The sequence below is a fragment of the Geospiza fortis genome, unplaced genomic scaffold (genome assembly GCF_000277835.1).
Source record: "Geospiza fortis unplaced genomic scaffold, GeoFor_1.0 scaffold403, whole genome shotgun sequence".
Classification (NCBI taxonomy): Eukaryota; Metazoa; Chordata; class Aves; order Passeriformes; family Thraupidae; genus Geospiza; species Geospiza fortis.
In genome coordinates, this window is record NW_005054336.1 from 712,363 (window position 1) to 728,815 (window position 16,453).

The following is a 16,453-nucleotide window of genomic DNA, read 5'->3' on the forward strand; positions in this document are numbered from 1 at the left end:
GGCTTACACAGAACTATGTTAACAGTGTTTCAACTCCTGTATTTGACAAAAATACTGTGAGAATGAGGGCAGAAAAAATTCCCAACTTTCTCCTTAGATTAATTATATTTAATTTTTGCAGGGGCAGGGGTGGGGGTTAAAAACATCATCCCACGCATAGCAAAAGTTTCAGAATTCTGAAACATTAATTTTCTTTGCATTGGTATCATCTTTGCTTTTTGGAAGAAGCAGAAGATTAAATTGCTACTGTTCTTCAGACAGATTAATGAAGGGGATGCATTTGCTATAATCAAGAGAGATTAAACAAGAGAGAAATACACTAACATGCCATGGATGGCCCCCATGACCTGCAAGACCCAGTATGACACAGGAAAGAGTTTGAGCATTTATAGAGTATATTTTTCTACTTTGATTGGAGTGAAAAGAAAAAGGCATAACTGTTATAAGAGTGTCAGACTGCTCACATTAACGCAAACACTGAAATTTACCTTGAGTTCATGGGAGGCCAACATGTATCCCAAAGCTCAGCTATTCCATCAGGCTATAATCCATGACCTATATCTTGTCATCAGTGGCCATCTCCATGCTAAAATTTAGATCAGAAGCTGTTATATTGCTTGCTTCTGGAGTATTTGAGAACTGTGTTACAAAACAGTAAACCACTGTTTCTCAGTCTGGGTATGCCACTGAAATTGCAAATGCACAGGCCACAGCATGTTTGTTTTAGCACTCACTATTTTTAGGCTGTTCATAAGGAAACCCTCAAGATAGAACATTTATTTTATAAACTCACCTTTTCACCTTAAGTTTCTTGACAGAAAATGTGTTATTCATGTGCACAGGCAGACAGGCTGTACTCCTGTAAGAGATCATCAGAAATAGTTATGTCATGCCAGCATTCCTGAAGGTGCCATCTCTTTCTATCTGCATCTGCTTTCCTCTCATCAGTGGTAAAATTGTAATAGCACCCAAACCATTTAAAAAATGGCTCCTCTGCCAGTCAGTTTACAGTCTAAAAAGTGTGAACATGGTGAGGGAGGATACAAACAAAGTGAGAGCCCCATTGTCCTCATCCCATCTGAACACCTCTGGCTCTTCAATATTAACATCAAACAATTGTAACACTGCTAGGAGAATTGGGCCATCCTGATTTAGTTGTTCCATCGGCTGCTATGTGAGCACCTCCCACATGATGGTGCTGTCCAGCCTGAGCAGCGGGAGGCTGAACCGTATTTCTCCTCGCCATGGAACTGTCTTTCCTGCCCTTCTGTTCTAATCCTTTCTCTAGATATTGGGATGAAGGAGAGCAAATGAAACACAAGTAGCCTTCTATACAATAGCATCTCCTGTTGTGTGGTTGCTACATTTAATCAGGCATACATCTTCTTCCCGAGTTTGTCCTCTGCAGAGCTGCACTGAAAAATAAACTGGAAATAGAAATGCTTTGTGCAGCTGAGTAATGGTTGACACTTACAAACATTGGGACAAACATTTGTAACTGGTGAATTTTCACCCATGCTCTTCCCACTTTATCTCAGGTCCTTAGCTTTCAGTAGGGGAAACCTCTATCCTCATTTAACTTGCTAGTATTTTGGACAATCAGTGTTCATTTTTGAACACCCTGGGCAAAAGAAGTTTTTCCATCTATTACACATGATATGAAAATACAGCTTATGATTTAAAACTATGAAACATACCTTTAGCTGCATATGAAAATATTATTATGACGGTAAGCTACATAAAGTCATGGACAAAATTTTCACTCATACATGGTGCATTCTGTTGTCTATTTTAAATTATTAATGATATGTATCTTTCTCTAGAGAAATCTGAAAAAATGCCAAAAAGTGTCAAATCCAGTAAGACCACCTTGAAAGATTCAAAACCAGCGGCAAAGAAACAAAAAGGTAAAACAAAGCTAAGGAATCATGAAAAGGAAAAAGAAACACATCTTGGTATGTAAGGTACAGCAAAAATTAAACAAGCAGCAACTGGGCTCACATGAGATCTACCTTAATTATTTTGGCCCCATGCATTAAAAAAACATGAGATCAATTAGAATATGCTATTTTATATAAATAACTGAGAGAGGTAAAATTACTCATTATAGTTCTGTAACCAACACTGATAACATCATGTTCATATATTTCAGGTAAAAAAGATGAAGTTGATCTTTCTATGGCCAGTATAGGTAAGTGCTGTGATGACTGAGCTTTAAAGCAGTAGTTCTGGAATACTCAAAGCAGTTTGAAGTTTCAGTGTTACTAATGCAGAGAATAAAAAGAAAACATTTTTTAATGAATGGGAGAAAATAGAAATTATTTAGAAATGCAGCTATCACAGTAATTACAGTGGCTCTCTGAGTGGCAGGCAGTGCAGCAGGAAACAGGTATGGGTTTTAGAGGAGGTTTTTTTCTTGGTTTGAGAGGAGTTGGGATAGAGGGAAATAAGCATCATAACAGAATCATAGGGTGCAAAATCTTTGCATTTAGAAATAGTTTAGCAATTGAAGGAAAAACATGATTTTTTAAAAATAATTCATTAATCTTTGATATTTTTCAAACCATTATTAAATTTCATTAAAAGGTTATTTTGGCATACCACTTGTGGTTCTTAATTGTAGATATCAATAGACATTGATTAGCATATTTTTATCTTTGTAAGGAAAATAAATTAACCATTTAAAAGTCACAATTAGGTTTGTGTTCAAGTAAAGTTATGTTTTAATCATGGCTATAATTAAGGGCTAAAAGTATGCAATTATCCAAATTTGAATATATTCCTTTTTCTTAGACACCAAATGATTTCCAATGGTTTGTTATTTTCCATATTTCTGGTTGTATTTTTCTTCTGACCCAATTTGTGCAATTATCCCTCAGATATAACTTAAATTGATACCAAAGTAAAATTTATCTATGGTTTACAGGAACAGTCCAAAGGGTTATCTTATTAATTGGCTTGTAACAATACAGCTTTTATTGTTAAAAGCTAAAACAGAGTGGCAAACAAGGGGTACACAAACTTGGTAATTCTAAAAGAAACTGTAAATCACTTGTTTTCCTCCATAATCCTATGAGCACTGGGTGAAAATTGTTCTCTGGTTAGCATCACCAAAAAGGCTAAGCTGCAGTTAATGAAAATGCACAAAAAGTGATCCCTCCGACAATTAAAGCGATACTTATAAAATGTGCTTTCAGTGTTCCAGGAGATAGTTAGTAAGAGAGAATTGTACCTCCACCTACTGGCAAATAAGATTAGAGCTCTAACAGCTAAACCACTGCTAGGAACCTGGTGCTGAAAGCAGGAAAACAACACTGGTGTAAGCAAACACTGCCTGTGCAAGATTTAAACACTGTGCACACACTCCTTAGACCTGCAAGTGTTCTTTACTTCTTCCTTAGAGTTTCTTGGTCTTTTGTGGAGATCTCCTAGCACTGAGAGCTGCTGACTATTACAAATGATACAGGTACAATTTACAAATAGAAAAACAATGTGAAACCTATGATCAGATGTTACGCACTTTTTACTGGAAAAGAGCATTCAATAAAAATATTTATAATGTAAGAACTCCAGTATCAGCTCCTTATATTATAGATTCTGTTAAAAATAATATCCTGCAATATAGAATTTTAATTCTTTAGACTGAAAGGTGTAATTTTAATTCCGATCATATCTTTGTTTTTAGTTTGGACTTATAGCAATAGGAAGTTGAAAAAAATGTACTTAGAGTATCTGTATTACTCTGTTTCCTCTTGCAGTGATGTCTATTGTATTCTTGCTTAACTTTAATGCATGCTTGTATTGTTTCATTTGGCAATGAAACCTACTGCTCTTTAAAAGGATTTTTTTCAGCATTAGCATTTATGCACAAGGCTTATACATGATTCAGCATTTAAAAACCAGCATCATAAAAGCTTATTGTAACAAACAATAATGTCTAAACCAAACATTACTCCTGGCTGGGATTTTTGAGGTCTGGTGTTACCAACAGTGAGTTTGGACCAGATGACTTGGAGGTCTTTCTCAATCAACATCCCTATGATTCTGTATTTTTTTGGAAGCATCCACACAGAAATCCTGGAAATCTCCAAGATATCAAAAAGGAAAATCATGCAATATTGATTACAGCTTGTGATGAGAGTGAACTAATGGCCTGTGCAAGCTACAGATTGTATGTGCTATGAAATAAGTAGTGGACACTAAGTAATCCATACTTGGAACAGTGCAGCATGCACCAGAAACATCAGGCATGCCATTAATTTTAGTGATGACTGTGGCAGAGCAGATGCAGTGGAGTAGCAGCACTGAAAGATTTTAAAGGATAAATGTCAGATTCATCAAACATAATGTATTATGTGATAGGATTATGCAGAGATTAAGGAGGATTTACCATTTTGTGAGTCCTTGTTGGCTTAGATTAGAGATGACTTCTCAAAACATGCTGACACAGCTGGTCACAATCATCATTTGAGGTATGTCAACTTCTCTTCAAGGCATGCACAAAGAGGAAAAGCCCCACAGGTGCCGGGAATTAAGATAAAATACGAAGTGATTTAAACTAAGAGACTGAAACAAAGAGAGAAAGTATCAGCTTTTATCACAACAGCCAGCACATTTCAGTACAGTAAAATAGTATACACGTCCCTAAGTCTTTTAGTTTCCAGATCACCAAAAAGATGAACATCTGCTGACCTGCCCAGGCAAAAAAGTAGTGGCCTTCATGAGGAATGATCTTACTGGGCAGCTGAGACAGAGCACAAGTCTGCCAGCAGGGCAGTGTAGCAAAGGAGGAGTCTCAGGGGCAGGATTCAACTGGCTGGGCCTAGAGTGATCTTAGCCCCTTAGAGCTGTAATGCAAGCTGGAGACAGAAGATGTAAGGTGAGAAAGGCCAGCATTACACACACTGCCCTACTCACATACAGCTGGCACACACAGTAAGAAGCACTGCATGCTATCCTCAGATTGAGTGTTGGCAGAGCACAGCTGACAGGTCGCCTAACTTCATCCAGCCTCCTCAAACCAATGCAGATTTTCATGCTAGCACAAAGATAAGAAATATCTTGTCCTGAGTTAGTATGAATGAACTTAACAGACATCATGTGTGTAGAAAACAACAGCTATATATTCTCCAGTAGAACTGAAAAGAAATATCTGACTTTAATCTCAGTGAGCTTGCTTTAGTCTCATTTGATTAGTGAGAAATAGTCTCTCCTGCACTCTGAACTCAATGGGAGCAAGATGAAAGTCCAAAATCAGAAAAGCATCCTTACTTGGGAGAAGCCTCACTTAGATTTGGCTTAATATAGTACTGCCCTACAAGGAAGGACCACAGGGTATTTATTCAAAGGCTTTCTTAAGTCAGAACCATGTGGTTTTGCCCTTAATATATTAAAACCAATCCATTAAAGATTTTTCACTGCAGTTGTTAATAACCTGTTCATCAAGAAGAAAAAAAGCCCCCCATACCAGGAAAATCTTATTCATTATGTGCAAAATGCTGGGTAGAGTATTTTCAAAGATTAATAAAGTAAATATAATTTGTATTTTACCCCTTCCAAAATACCAAAAACAAAGCTGAGAGATTCAAAGGCATAGGTGAGACATTCAAAGGCATTATGCTAGAAACAGTAAAGACATAGACTTATCAAAGTATACGTGCATGTTTAAACAACACTCTGAAGTTATCATGCAATTTTGCTTTTTTTTCAAAGGCCACCCAGAAATCTTTCCTTTGGTTTTGACTGAAAAGACCCAAGAAATTTTTAATTGCCGACCTGACGAAGATGTCACAGAAGAAAATAATTTCAAGTGTATTAAAAAAGAGGACATAATTCAAGACCTGAATACAAGAGCTAAATCTTCTGATTTCCTCCCTTTCAAAAAAGTTATCCTAGTATGTAGCATATTTCATTCTCTCTTTAAGACTTATGCTGTCAGAGTGCCCATTCTTTTGGAGCGTGGCTCTGTTCTTGTTTGACTCTGTGTAAACACACTGATGCTGTAATATCTGACTGCCAGAGGTCATGGACAGTTGTTGACTCAAAGTTTCTCATGGCTTGCCATGCATTTTTTTTTACTAGCTTCAGATTGAAAATATGCTAAAAGTAACAAATATTAGTTTTGATTCTGTGAGCTGACAGAGCTCCACATATTTGGCTTCCCCTAATTCATGGCCTATGTATAGAGAATCATTAAAACAGTTTATTTTCTATTTAATTGTCTGTATAAAAGATTAGTTTTGTCCCAGACTTATTTTTATTACAAAATAAACCCCATCTATTCCTTTCAATTGGCACATTAAATTCTCCACTAATACAAAACTAACCTAACACAATAAATTGGTGGTAGTTTTTCCAGTCACAACTTTATGTTTGTTTTGAGTATTATTTGTTTTCAGTTTTCCACTAATTTTTTTCATTAAAATAGGAATATCCAGGGGAAGAACTCTTGGTAGTTTTTGATCCAAGCTTCCAATATGGAGAGAACTTTTATATTGTTGCTTCTGAAGAAGCCAAGGAAAACTTTCTAAAGGTAAAATTCAAATATAACAGAGCATTGTTCTATCTGTAAATATTTTAGAATCTAGTCTCAAACAAAGATGTCAGGAATAGTATTGTTAAGCACCCAGTATTTCTCTAGTGGTTAAGCTGATAATGGAAAAATATGTGTATCACTGTAAAAATATATTTTATTCTGAGAAGGGCTAAATTTAGTTTTTGCATTTTACTTCAGAGGGCCAGTAGAACCCCCACTGCTACATTTTCATCATAAGCATTCATTTTCTCTGCCAATAATCAGTTTTCTCAGACATAAAAATAACAGAAAATAAACATATAGAGCGTTTTCAAAGAAGTATTGTACTTATTTTTCATAATATCTATGAATGTATTCTTCAAATCATGAAAATGTTCTTGAGTTCTAAATGGCTCCAGATAAATAGAACTTGTACACTGCATCATAGGAGAATGTTTATAGAAAGATTACATAATTTTTCAATATGAGTTTGCCATCCAGCATCAGGGAATCGGGAGAAGAAAAAATTAAGTAAAATGCAGTTCCAGGCTAGAGGGTCTAATGGAAAAAATCACTATAAATTCTTTTTATATAAAATGATTTGCTTTCAAGACAACAGACTCTCTTTAGTAGTTAAATATAAAATATTATTGGAAAATTCTAATGCACAAATGAATAGGACCTTAGCCAGCCCTGCCCAGGGGCACAGTATACCCAGACTCACTGCTCTGAGACAAAAGTAAAGAATGTGTGATTAAGACTGAAACCTGGGTTTCTAGTTAATACTTACATTTCTGTAACAAATTTTTGAAAAAGTACCATTTCTCACTGTTTGATATCACAGTCTTTAGAAGCTGCAGAAGAAAAAGAAGAAACAGAAGAGGAAAACATAGAGGAAACTCTGGAAGTCCGCAAACCTTGGGTTTCCCTTGGCAGCGAAAAGGAAGTTGAAGAAGAATCTCTTATAGAAAGGGATACAAAGGTCAGAATCAACAGATGTTAGTCAATGAAAGAAATATTAACCCCCTATGTTTGTTTTAAAAAAGCAACAAGTCAGGAAATTGGAAGCTGCAATCCTAGTTTTTCTTGAGGTCTTTCAAGAAAACTAACAGAGAGAAATAGAGAAATATCTAAACTTTTAACAAACGCTGAAAGTGCTGCAGAAACTTTTATTTTGAACTCTATTCTCTAAGTCTTGCATATTAGGCATGTATTACCACCTTGGACGTAACTATTTAAGTTTTAAGGTCAGAAGTCCTGATCATCTTTGATCATTGGCAGCTCTGCCACTTTTTGCTCGATTTACCAAGTGGCCAATGACAATGGGAGTCATTGCTCTGTTTCCATGAAGCTCAGGGAACAGTTCTAGTATATGAATGGCATTTAAGTAGCATGCAACAGTCTTTAAGTATCCACAGGTATTACAATCTGACTTTACAGAAAGACATATTTGATTAATTACATCTACACTTGATTAATTACATCTACAGATTTTATATATATATATATAGAGAGAGAGACAGAGAGAGATTATATGTCCAAAAACTAGATCCACTCACAGCTGTCAGCTAATTGGTGATGTGTGGGGCATCTCCAAGTATCTAACTGTCCATGAGTGATTTTTACTCGGTACCTAAGTCCCTCTTCAGGGAAGGCTGGCTAAGTTTTGATAGTTTTCAGCAACTGAACATCTTGCATACACCTAAAAAGATGTCTGATTGCTCTAAAGCAATTTCACAGTCATTCAATTTTATACATGCACAGTCCAAGAATTCCGTACTCTGCAGTCCGCATTGTTGGCAAGGTCCACTCACAAGTATTTTTAGCTTACTTTCCTTTCCAGTTCTGTGGGAGGTGCTGGGGAAAAGTACCTGGATATGAAGCCAAGACAAAGCAATATCCTCTACTGCCTGAAATCAAGTGCCTACTTCTCTTTGTGGGCAGAAGTCAAGACACTTCCTTCTCAACATAAGGAAACTCCTGTGAACTTCCACAAAAAGGGAAGAGCTGAAAATTAGGTCTTGGAAGCCTAATTCAGCATTATATAAGGCTTTCTGTAAATCAATTAATTAAATATGCAGTTTTGATACCAGATGAATTAGAAAATGTAATTCTCTTGTCCTCCTAGCAGTAATCCAAAAATGCTACAACTTCTAGTTTTACAAATACAAACCTGTCTTCTATTACATATGTAGTTTATTTATAAGAGCACTTCAGAATTTCAAAATGCAGAAATATGAATAAACTCAGTGCAGAAATTGTTAAGGGAACTAATTCTACCATTATATGAATGCAGCCATTTTAAAGAATGAACTTTCCAAAAGCTTTCTTTTCTACCTATGGAAATGTATCTTTTCCAGATTAAGTACAAGATCTCTCGAGTTCGCAGGCAGTTTGGTGCACCCATTACATTTACTGACAAGAATGCTGCAGATGACAAAGAGAGCTATGCTGAATGCACAGCCTATGAAGACAATACTTTCAGTATTAAAATGCTTGAAAGGGATGTGGGGGTGCAAATGGTTCCAAAACTAAGAGAAGCTAGTACTCAGACAAAATGGTAAGCATGAGAAAACATTTATCAGCTGATTTATTAAGCTATGCACTGTTTCTTATCTCAACTAAAATTCTGGAGTTACTCAGTTACAAACTGATTAATAGAAAAAAAAATGGATGCTCTGTTTGCATCTTTTTTCTTAAATATTTTTTAAGTGTCTAGAAAAACTATATATTTTAATTTTACACATTACATAGGTTTCTGTCTTTGAAATGTTTTCTATACTTACATTCAAATTTATTCCAACTGGGTAGGACCTATCCAAAAAATGCATCCACGCAGTATTATCCAAGGCAGTTGTCAAATGAAGCAAAAGCAGAGAGTCTGTCATCTGAGACGCTGAAAAAATTTCTTGCAGCAGTACATTTAAGGTAAAATTATTGCAGGAGCACATTTGAAGACTACCTGAAATAATACAGAACACAAGCAAGTACTCTTGTCTGAATGGATCATTGGTCTAGTAAAATACCAATTTTATTTTATGTTTCTATATACTTTTTTCCTTTTTTATTATTATAATATTAACAAACAATAACTTAATACTTCTTCGTATGAAAATAACCATGATGTCTACGCTATATAGATATGAATGTTGCTTTAAATAGATATCAGAACTGCTAAAGTTGATAGTGATACATGTTTTCAAACAAACTGCAAAACTTACCACTCAAGCAGATGGTTGTGCAGTGAGCAAAGGTGCTGTCCTACCCCTGATTATGCCCTTAGCCATGTCCCATTAAGTGGGACAAATCCTACTTAATGACATTTTTTGCACAAAGAATTGGACAATTGCTCTGTACTTGGTCCAAAGAGAACTGAAGCTAAATTCTTGATACAGTAGCTATTTCTGTTTAAACAGAACATTGTTTCCTTGCAGTGATACAGCACTGAGGAATTAACACTTGATTTTTAAACTAATGTGACCATAATTTTGTGAAAAACAGAAGCTACCTCTTTACAGAAATATTTGTAATTCTACTGTTGAGTAGTCACATCTGGATTATTGAAGTCTTAACTGTTCTTTTCACAAAACAGAGTGGAAATTGCACTGCAGCAAAATGAAATTATGAATGTTTTTTTTGATGACTGGAAGGCCCTAGCAGAAGACCAAGAAGAAGGCAAGCCAGATGTTTATTTTAAAGAATACCAATCATTTACAGATGTGCAGTATCTCAAGAACAGAACCATTAGCTGTGTTCGCTGGCATCCAACCATTTATGGTAATGCAGTTACAGTACTGATTTGAGTTTTCAATGATGGGTATTATATGACAGCCATAAAATATGCATCTTCCATAAAATCATCAGCTTTTAAATTTAAAAAGAAATCAAAACTGATTTAGTATCCCTATTTGTATTGCCAATTTGAGGCAAAATGAAAAATGAGACAAATTCTTTGTAGAATTCATATAGACCATGCAAAGTACTTTACCCTAACGTACAAGTGGAGATTATAGGTAAGAGAAATTTCCCCCCATGAGGCTCATTTAAGCAGGGTTGTGGTGCCAGACTCTTCAGATGGCCCTGCATCCCACTGTGCTTGTGCCCATGCCTGGCTGTCACAGCAGCCTCATACTGGTGAGCAATGTCCCAGCCACAGCGGGACATGGCTCTCCCAGTGCCAGGGAGCGTCACAAGACACGCAAAATATCAACTCCTGCTCCCTGCTGTGCATTACTGCTCTGCACAGACAGACCTAAAGGCACAGTTAAGTTCCATAAAAATGCCCCAGCTCCCAGCCTACTACTAGCCAACACTGCAGCCTGGGTAAGAAAATGAATTGGGTTACAAAGATTTGTTTTCATGGTGGGTGGCCAGGACTACACGTCTGTCACATCATTTCAGTTGCAGTATTACACCATTGAGGAGCATGAGCGAAAAAAGAGGAGTTTTATCCCGATGCATAAGTTCTATGACTCATTTTAAAATAACCTAATGTTAAGTAACGAAAATAGTCTCCTCAAAGCTGATCTAAAAAAAAAGAAATATACATGGTTGGTTTGTTTGGGGTTTCTTTACTGCTTGGTGGGTTTTTTTCACTCTATTCAGAAGGTATAAATATAATTCATTTAGGATAATTATCAATGTGTTGAAACTTGAATTGTCTCTTCTGAGAAAATTTATTTTCTCTTTTGATTAGGGATTATAGCACTGTCAGCAAGAGAGCAGCCTTCGTATGAAGAACAAGTTAACCTTTCTAATAAATCATTGCTACAGTCAGTTATACTTCTTTGGAGTATGTTTGACCCTCTCTGCCTCCAGGTATTTAATCATGACTTTTAAATATGCCAAGTATTTAAATAACATGAGAACAAGCAAATGGTGTGACTGTTTCTCAACTATCATGTTTTTCTTCTCTCTAGTTGGTGTTGAAGGCTCCTGAAGACATTTGCTGCTTTCAGTTCAGTCCAAGTAATCCAAATCTCATTGCTGGTGGCTGTGTTGATGGACAGGTTTTTCAATCTTTAAAAATAAAATTGCATATTTTTGTATTTTCTTCCAGTATAAAAATAAGGATGAAGAGATGTACTCAACATCCATAGTAACACAGTGACAGACAGAAGACAGATGTCACAGTCTTGAAGCTCTCTTATCCTGGACTGAAGCTATGTCTGGTTATTCCTTAGCTGAGCCATTACCATACAATACTTCTTTGTAGTACTGATAAAAGGTCAAGTCGTAAAGACTTGTTTTTAGAGACAAACCTTTCTTCTGATTGCATCAAGCTGAAGAGAAAATTCTTTAAAGACTTCATAAATTCTATTGCAGAAAGTGAATTTCTTCTGTTTCCCCAAACCTCCATAATCTGAAAAAAAAAGGGTATTAATGCACAGTGTATTAATACACATATACAAATATAATTTGTAATATACTAATTTATCATTATAGGTTGTATTGTGGGATGTTTCTAAACATGAAGAAAAGCTGGAAAGTACAAAACCTGTTGTTGATGAAGTCACTGACTCTTCAGAGGGTGAGCCAAGAGCAGCAGTGGTGACTGAGGTAACTCTGGGGCTGATGGTTGGATATGGTGCACAGGGGTTCCCCAGCAGTGAGCCCTGGCAGCAGAGAACACCAGCTGAATCCTGGGCTGCATCCAAAGCAGTGTGGCCAGCAGGGCAAGGGAAGGGATTCTGGCCCATACTCTGCTCTGGTGAGATCCCCCCCAGAGCACTGCATCCAGCTCTGGTACCCCCAACACAAGAAGGACATGGGACTTGGAGCAAGTCCAGTGAAGGGCCACACAGTTGATAAGAGCACTGGAGCACCTCCTCTACAAAGACAAGCTGGAGCTATTCAGCCTGGAGAAGAGAAGGTTGCATGAAGGCCTCATATCAACCTTCCAGTATCTGAAGGGAATCTAGAGGGGAGCCAGAGAAGGACTCCTGGTTTGCAACTGTAGTGACAGGACAATGAGTAATGGGTAAAAATTAAAAGAGAGGACATGTTGGTTAGATATTGGGAAGAAATTGTTTACTTTGTGAGGGTGGTGAGACACTGGAATAGGTTGCCTAGGGAGGCTGTGGATGCTCCAACCCTGACAGTGTTCAAAGACAGGTTGGAAAAGGCCTTGAGCAACCTGGTCTAGTGGGATATGTCCTTGTCCATGGTTGGGAAGTGGGTCTAGATGATCTTTAAGGTCCACTCCAACCCCTTAACATTCTATGATTCTATGAAATCAAGATAACAGCTATTAATAGGTTAAATGCTTCTGTTGTAAGTATATTGCAGTATATCTGTATGTCTGTGGAGGAAAAACAGGTGAGGGTATACTGACTCAAAAGAGAGGAGTAAATAATCTTTGCAATGAGACAGTAGAAAGGAGAAGAAACCTGATGAGTTGATGAAATCGAACTATTATCACAATTAGCATGGTATAAACTTCTACCTGATTAGTACAGCTTAAAAAGTTTATTGCATTTTGTGCAACTTACGTTTTAGTGAGTCTGTTCTTCAGTGGGCACCAATATACCCTCCACTCTTACCTTACAAAGCCTGTCAAATACAGATGTTGTTTGTTACTGAAAGCAATACTGAAAGTATTCTAGATGTTTATGAACAGAGAAAAGGTAGCTTGGAAGATGAGAAGATGATTTCAGTGGAAAAAGACAGTAAGGAGGATAAGCAGAAGAAAGGCCTAAGAGGAGAGGAGACATTGATGATGTCTGCATATCTGTGGAGACATGTTGGAAATATTTTTAGAGTTTTATATCCAAAGGCCTCTTTTGATACTTTCCTTTTTTTTCTCAAATGGAAGGTATTAGACCCCTAGAAAGTGATATAAACTGATCTGAAATACATTAAAAAGTGTTAACAGAATGCAAAGTAACCTTTTATTCTTTGATCTACTATTTTATTTTGAAAACACGCTAAGATATCTTTTCTTAAAACATTTCTAGCCATCACCTAAGCAAGTCCAGCAGAGTAGTGCAGAGCCACCTCTAGTGAGACACTGTGCAGGCTCTTCCACACCATATTGTCATACAAAGCCAGCAACAGATGTACAGTGGCTACCATGTAACGTTGAGGTGAGTTTAAAAATTCTCTTCTTTTTATTGCTTTTCTAATCTACTACCTCAGAAATCCTAATGTAAACTCAAGAGAAAATACTAAAGAGTTAATTATTTGTATTCATTACTTCTCACTGCATTTAGTAAACACTAATAATCTGGTGCCTCTTGTTGTGTTCATTGTGCTTTACAACTGTGCTGTTCTCTCAGTCTGATATGAATCTGCTAATACTGGAAAAAATTTCCATAACTTTACAGACAAGCATAATTCAAAATTATAGTAAACTTTCCATATTTAAAATGTATTGCATTTCTACTATGAGCAATCTAGCCTGTCACTAAGAATTCTGAGCAATAACTTCAATTACCTAAATATCTGGATACCCAAGAATGGCATTATTGTAGTCATCCTAATTTTTCTAGATGCTGCCTCTCTACTCAAAACTTACTTTTTCCATTATGGTTTTAAAGCTCCAAAGTACTTACAGTCTATAGGGACACTGGGTGCTGATTTACTATCAAGTACTGCAAATGGTGCTAAATTCATTTGAAATGCAAATGTAGTCAAATGCAAAATAATGACAGTGGAAAAGCAGGCCAAGAAGAAGAAAACTGAAATCTTTAAAAGGTTTATGGAAATTATATATCAATAAATTTCTGAAAAAAAAAATTAAGACTTCACAGATCCTACAGTCCTTAGTGGCATTTCCAGAAAAGTGAGAAAAGAGGCCCACATATATCATCAAAAGTCAGCTGATCCCTCTGTTCGTTATTATTTTATACAGTAATAGTCATGGATACTAACTGGTACCAGATGTAAAGCATGAAGAAAGGGATTGGATAGCAGAACATTGTTGTGGGTTTTGTTGTTTGGGTGGGGTTTTTTTTAGTCTAACTTTAGGCTCAGAAGGCTGTTTTTGTGTTCATCTGGGATAACAGATACAAGAGACCTATGCTTAATAAATAACACTGACAAAGGAGTCACTTTGCCAGTATTTAGCAACATGTACTGGGACATACTTTTTGTTATATAAACATGGAATATGTGTCAGCCTTTGCACGACATAGCAGTTTTTATGGCACAGTTCCTAAAATCAGCAGTTTTATAATTACATATTAATGAAAAAGTATTCAAAGTTATATCTAGAATCTAATTCAACTTTGCCTGCCCGCATTACTACCATTGTGATTCCAGATAGAGTGGGCCATGAATGAAAATTAGTGTAAGCCTAATTTGGCTTAAAAAAAAAATAGCTGAAATTTTGCCACATACTTGATAAGTACAGTTTTTGCCAAAATATGTTTGTTTTTATATATTGGAAGTTAGATTTGATTAGCCTATAATCCCTTGGTACCTCTGACACCTTTTTTTTTTCCTGAGTAATTAAAATTAATTTGCTATAAACCAATAACTACTTGGTAAATGATAAATAGTATAAAGCCTGCAGAACCCCACATACACAAATTAAACTATTGATAATTAACATTTGAGGGCACCACTGCTATCCCACAGTGAGGTCTAGCCAAGTGATAATTTAAGATAGATGACCCATGGTGTAAACTTGGCAAAGACACATCACTCCCACTACACTGAACTGTTGGAGATAAATTTCTCAATTTATCTCAACTGGCTCTTTGGTTAAGCTGCATAAAAGTAGTTACAAACATGGCAAATTAAAGGGGTAAGCATTTATCCTGCTAAGTTAATTTAGAATTTTAGGTGTGTAGCAGGCAAAGCTGGTATCAGTTCACTTGAAGCATATTTGTAAAATACCTTGACTTTATAACTGCAAATTAATAAGCCCTGATTTTCAAACCTTAGCCAAGCAGAAACAGTGACTTAATTTCTAGTAGCCTGTTTTGTGTGTCAAAGTACTTACATATCAGAGTGTGATTTTTATCTTTCATCATCTTCTTCCCCTGTAATAATTATTACCATTATTTTCAGGAAAACCAAAAGGGTGGTACTTCTGAAAACAAAGATGAAAAAAAACTGCAGCTTGTAACCTGCTCCCCTGATTGGTATGCACAATACATACTCTACAAGACATCTTCCAGTTCCCTTTGAAAAGCTTTATGAGGCATAATCCATGATTTAACTGGCACATTTATGGATGATTCCTATCAGCATATCCTGAGTGGCTGAAATTCTGTATGCAGAAGACAAGCACTTTGCATCCTTGCCCAGTTAAACCCTTTACAGTAAAGGCATTAAGAGTTTATTGACTGAAAACTCTCACATATATATGCTTTTATTCTTTGTATTCCCCCTTCAGAAGAATGTTGAGAACACACATGTTAGCCTGGAAAGCCACATCCCCACACTTACATTTGTTTGTGTGACGTGCACAAAAAGCTGTTAAAAGATTCCACGGCTTACTTCTACAGAAATACTTTAAATTATATATAAATTTGGAGACTTAGCTGGCAGAATTACTCTTTGTGAATCTCCTTTTTTGTGGGCCAGATAGTCATGATAGTTATATTATTATTCTGTATGAAAGACTAGCAAGGGGGGCAGAATGCAAAAACTGGAAATAAATGTTTACCTTTCATGATGTCAGAAGGCTTAAGGCTTCAAGGCTGCATGGGTGGGCTCAATCATATATTTGTTAGTTACAACAAAGGGAGTGTCAGAGAGAGCAAAATTTTATAATGATGCTAAGTTATTTTTCCTAATCAAATAACAGAGAAGACTTTGAAGAATTAAATGAGAAGTAAGATTGCAAATGCAGTTCTTAATAAGTTTGCAGTGTAATGTAAGTAATACACATAGAAGAAATTATTTTAACTACTCACGCACCAGGGTTCCAAATTGAAAGTATTTTCATGTTAAAACAGGGAAGTCGCTGTAATGTCGTACTTGAAGAGC

General features: G+C 36.2%; 1 protein-coding gene across 1 annotated transcript in view; it reads left to right on the forward strand.

Moving 5' to 3' along the window:
- The first annotated feature begins 1,827 nt into the window (after positions 1-1,827).
- The window catches only part of WDR63 (WD repeat domain 63), a 22,440-nt gene continuing 7,814 nt past the window's right edge, over positions 1,828-16,453 (forward strand). The window contains exons 1-13 of the mRNA XM_031057907.1: positions 1,828-1,907; positions 2,153-2,191; positions 5,713-5,894; positions 6,428-6,532; positions 7,359-7,496; positions 8,875-9,074; positions 9,326-9,442; positions 10,107-10,291; positions 11,211-11,332; positions 11,434-11,523; positions 11,960-12,073; positions 13,471-13,599; positions 15,530-15,603. Coding sequence (XP_030913767.1) covers positions 1,838-1,907; positions 2,153-2,191; positions 5,713-5,894; positions 6,428-6,532; positions 7,359-7,496; positions 8,875-9,074; positions 9,326-9,442; positions 10,107-10,291; positions 11,211-11,332; positions 11,434-11,523; positions 11,960-12,073; positions 13,471-13,599; positions 15,530-15,603 — 1,565 coding nt within the window. The 5' untranslated portion in view covers positions 1,828-1,837. The remainder of the gene's footprint in view (positions 1,908-2,152; positions 2,192-5,712; positions 5,895-6,427; positions 6,533-7,358; positions 7,497-8,874; positions 9,075-9,325; positions 9,443-10,106; positions 10,292-11,210; positions 11,333-11,433; positions 11,524-11,959; positions 12,074-13,470; positions 13,600-15,529; positions 15,604-16,453) is intronic.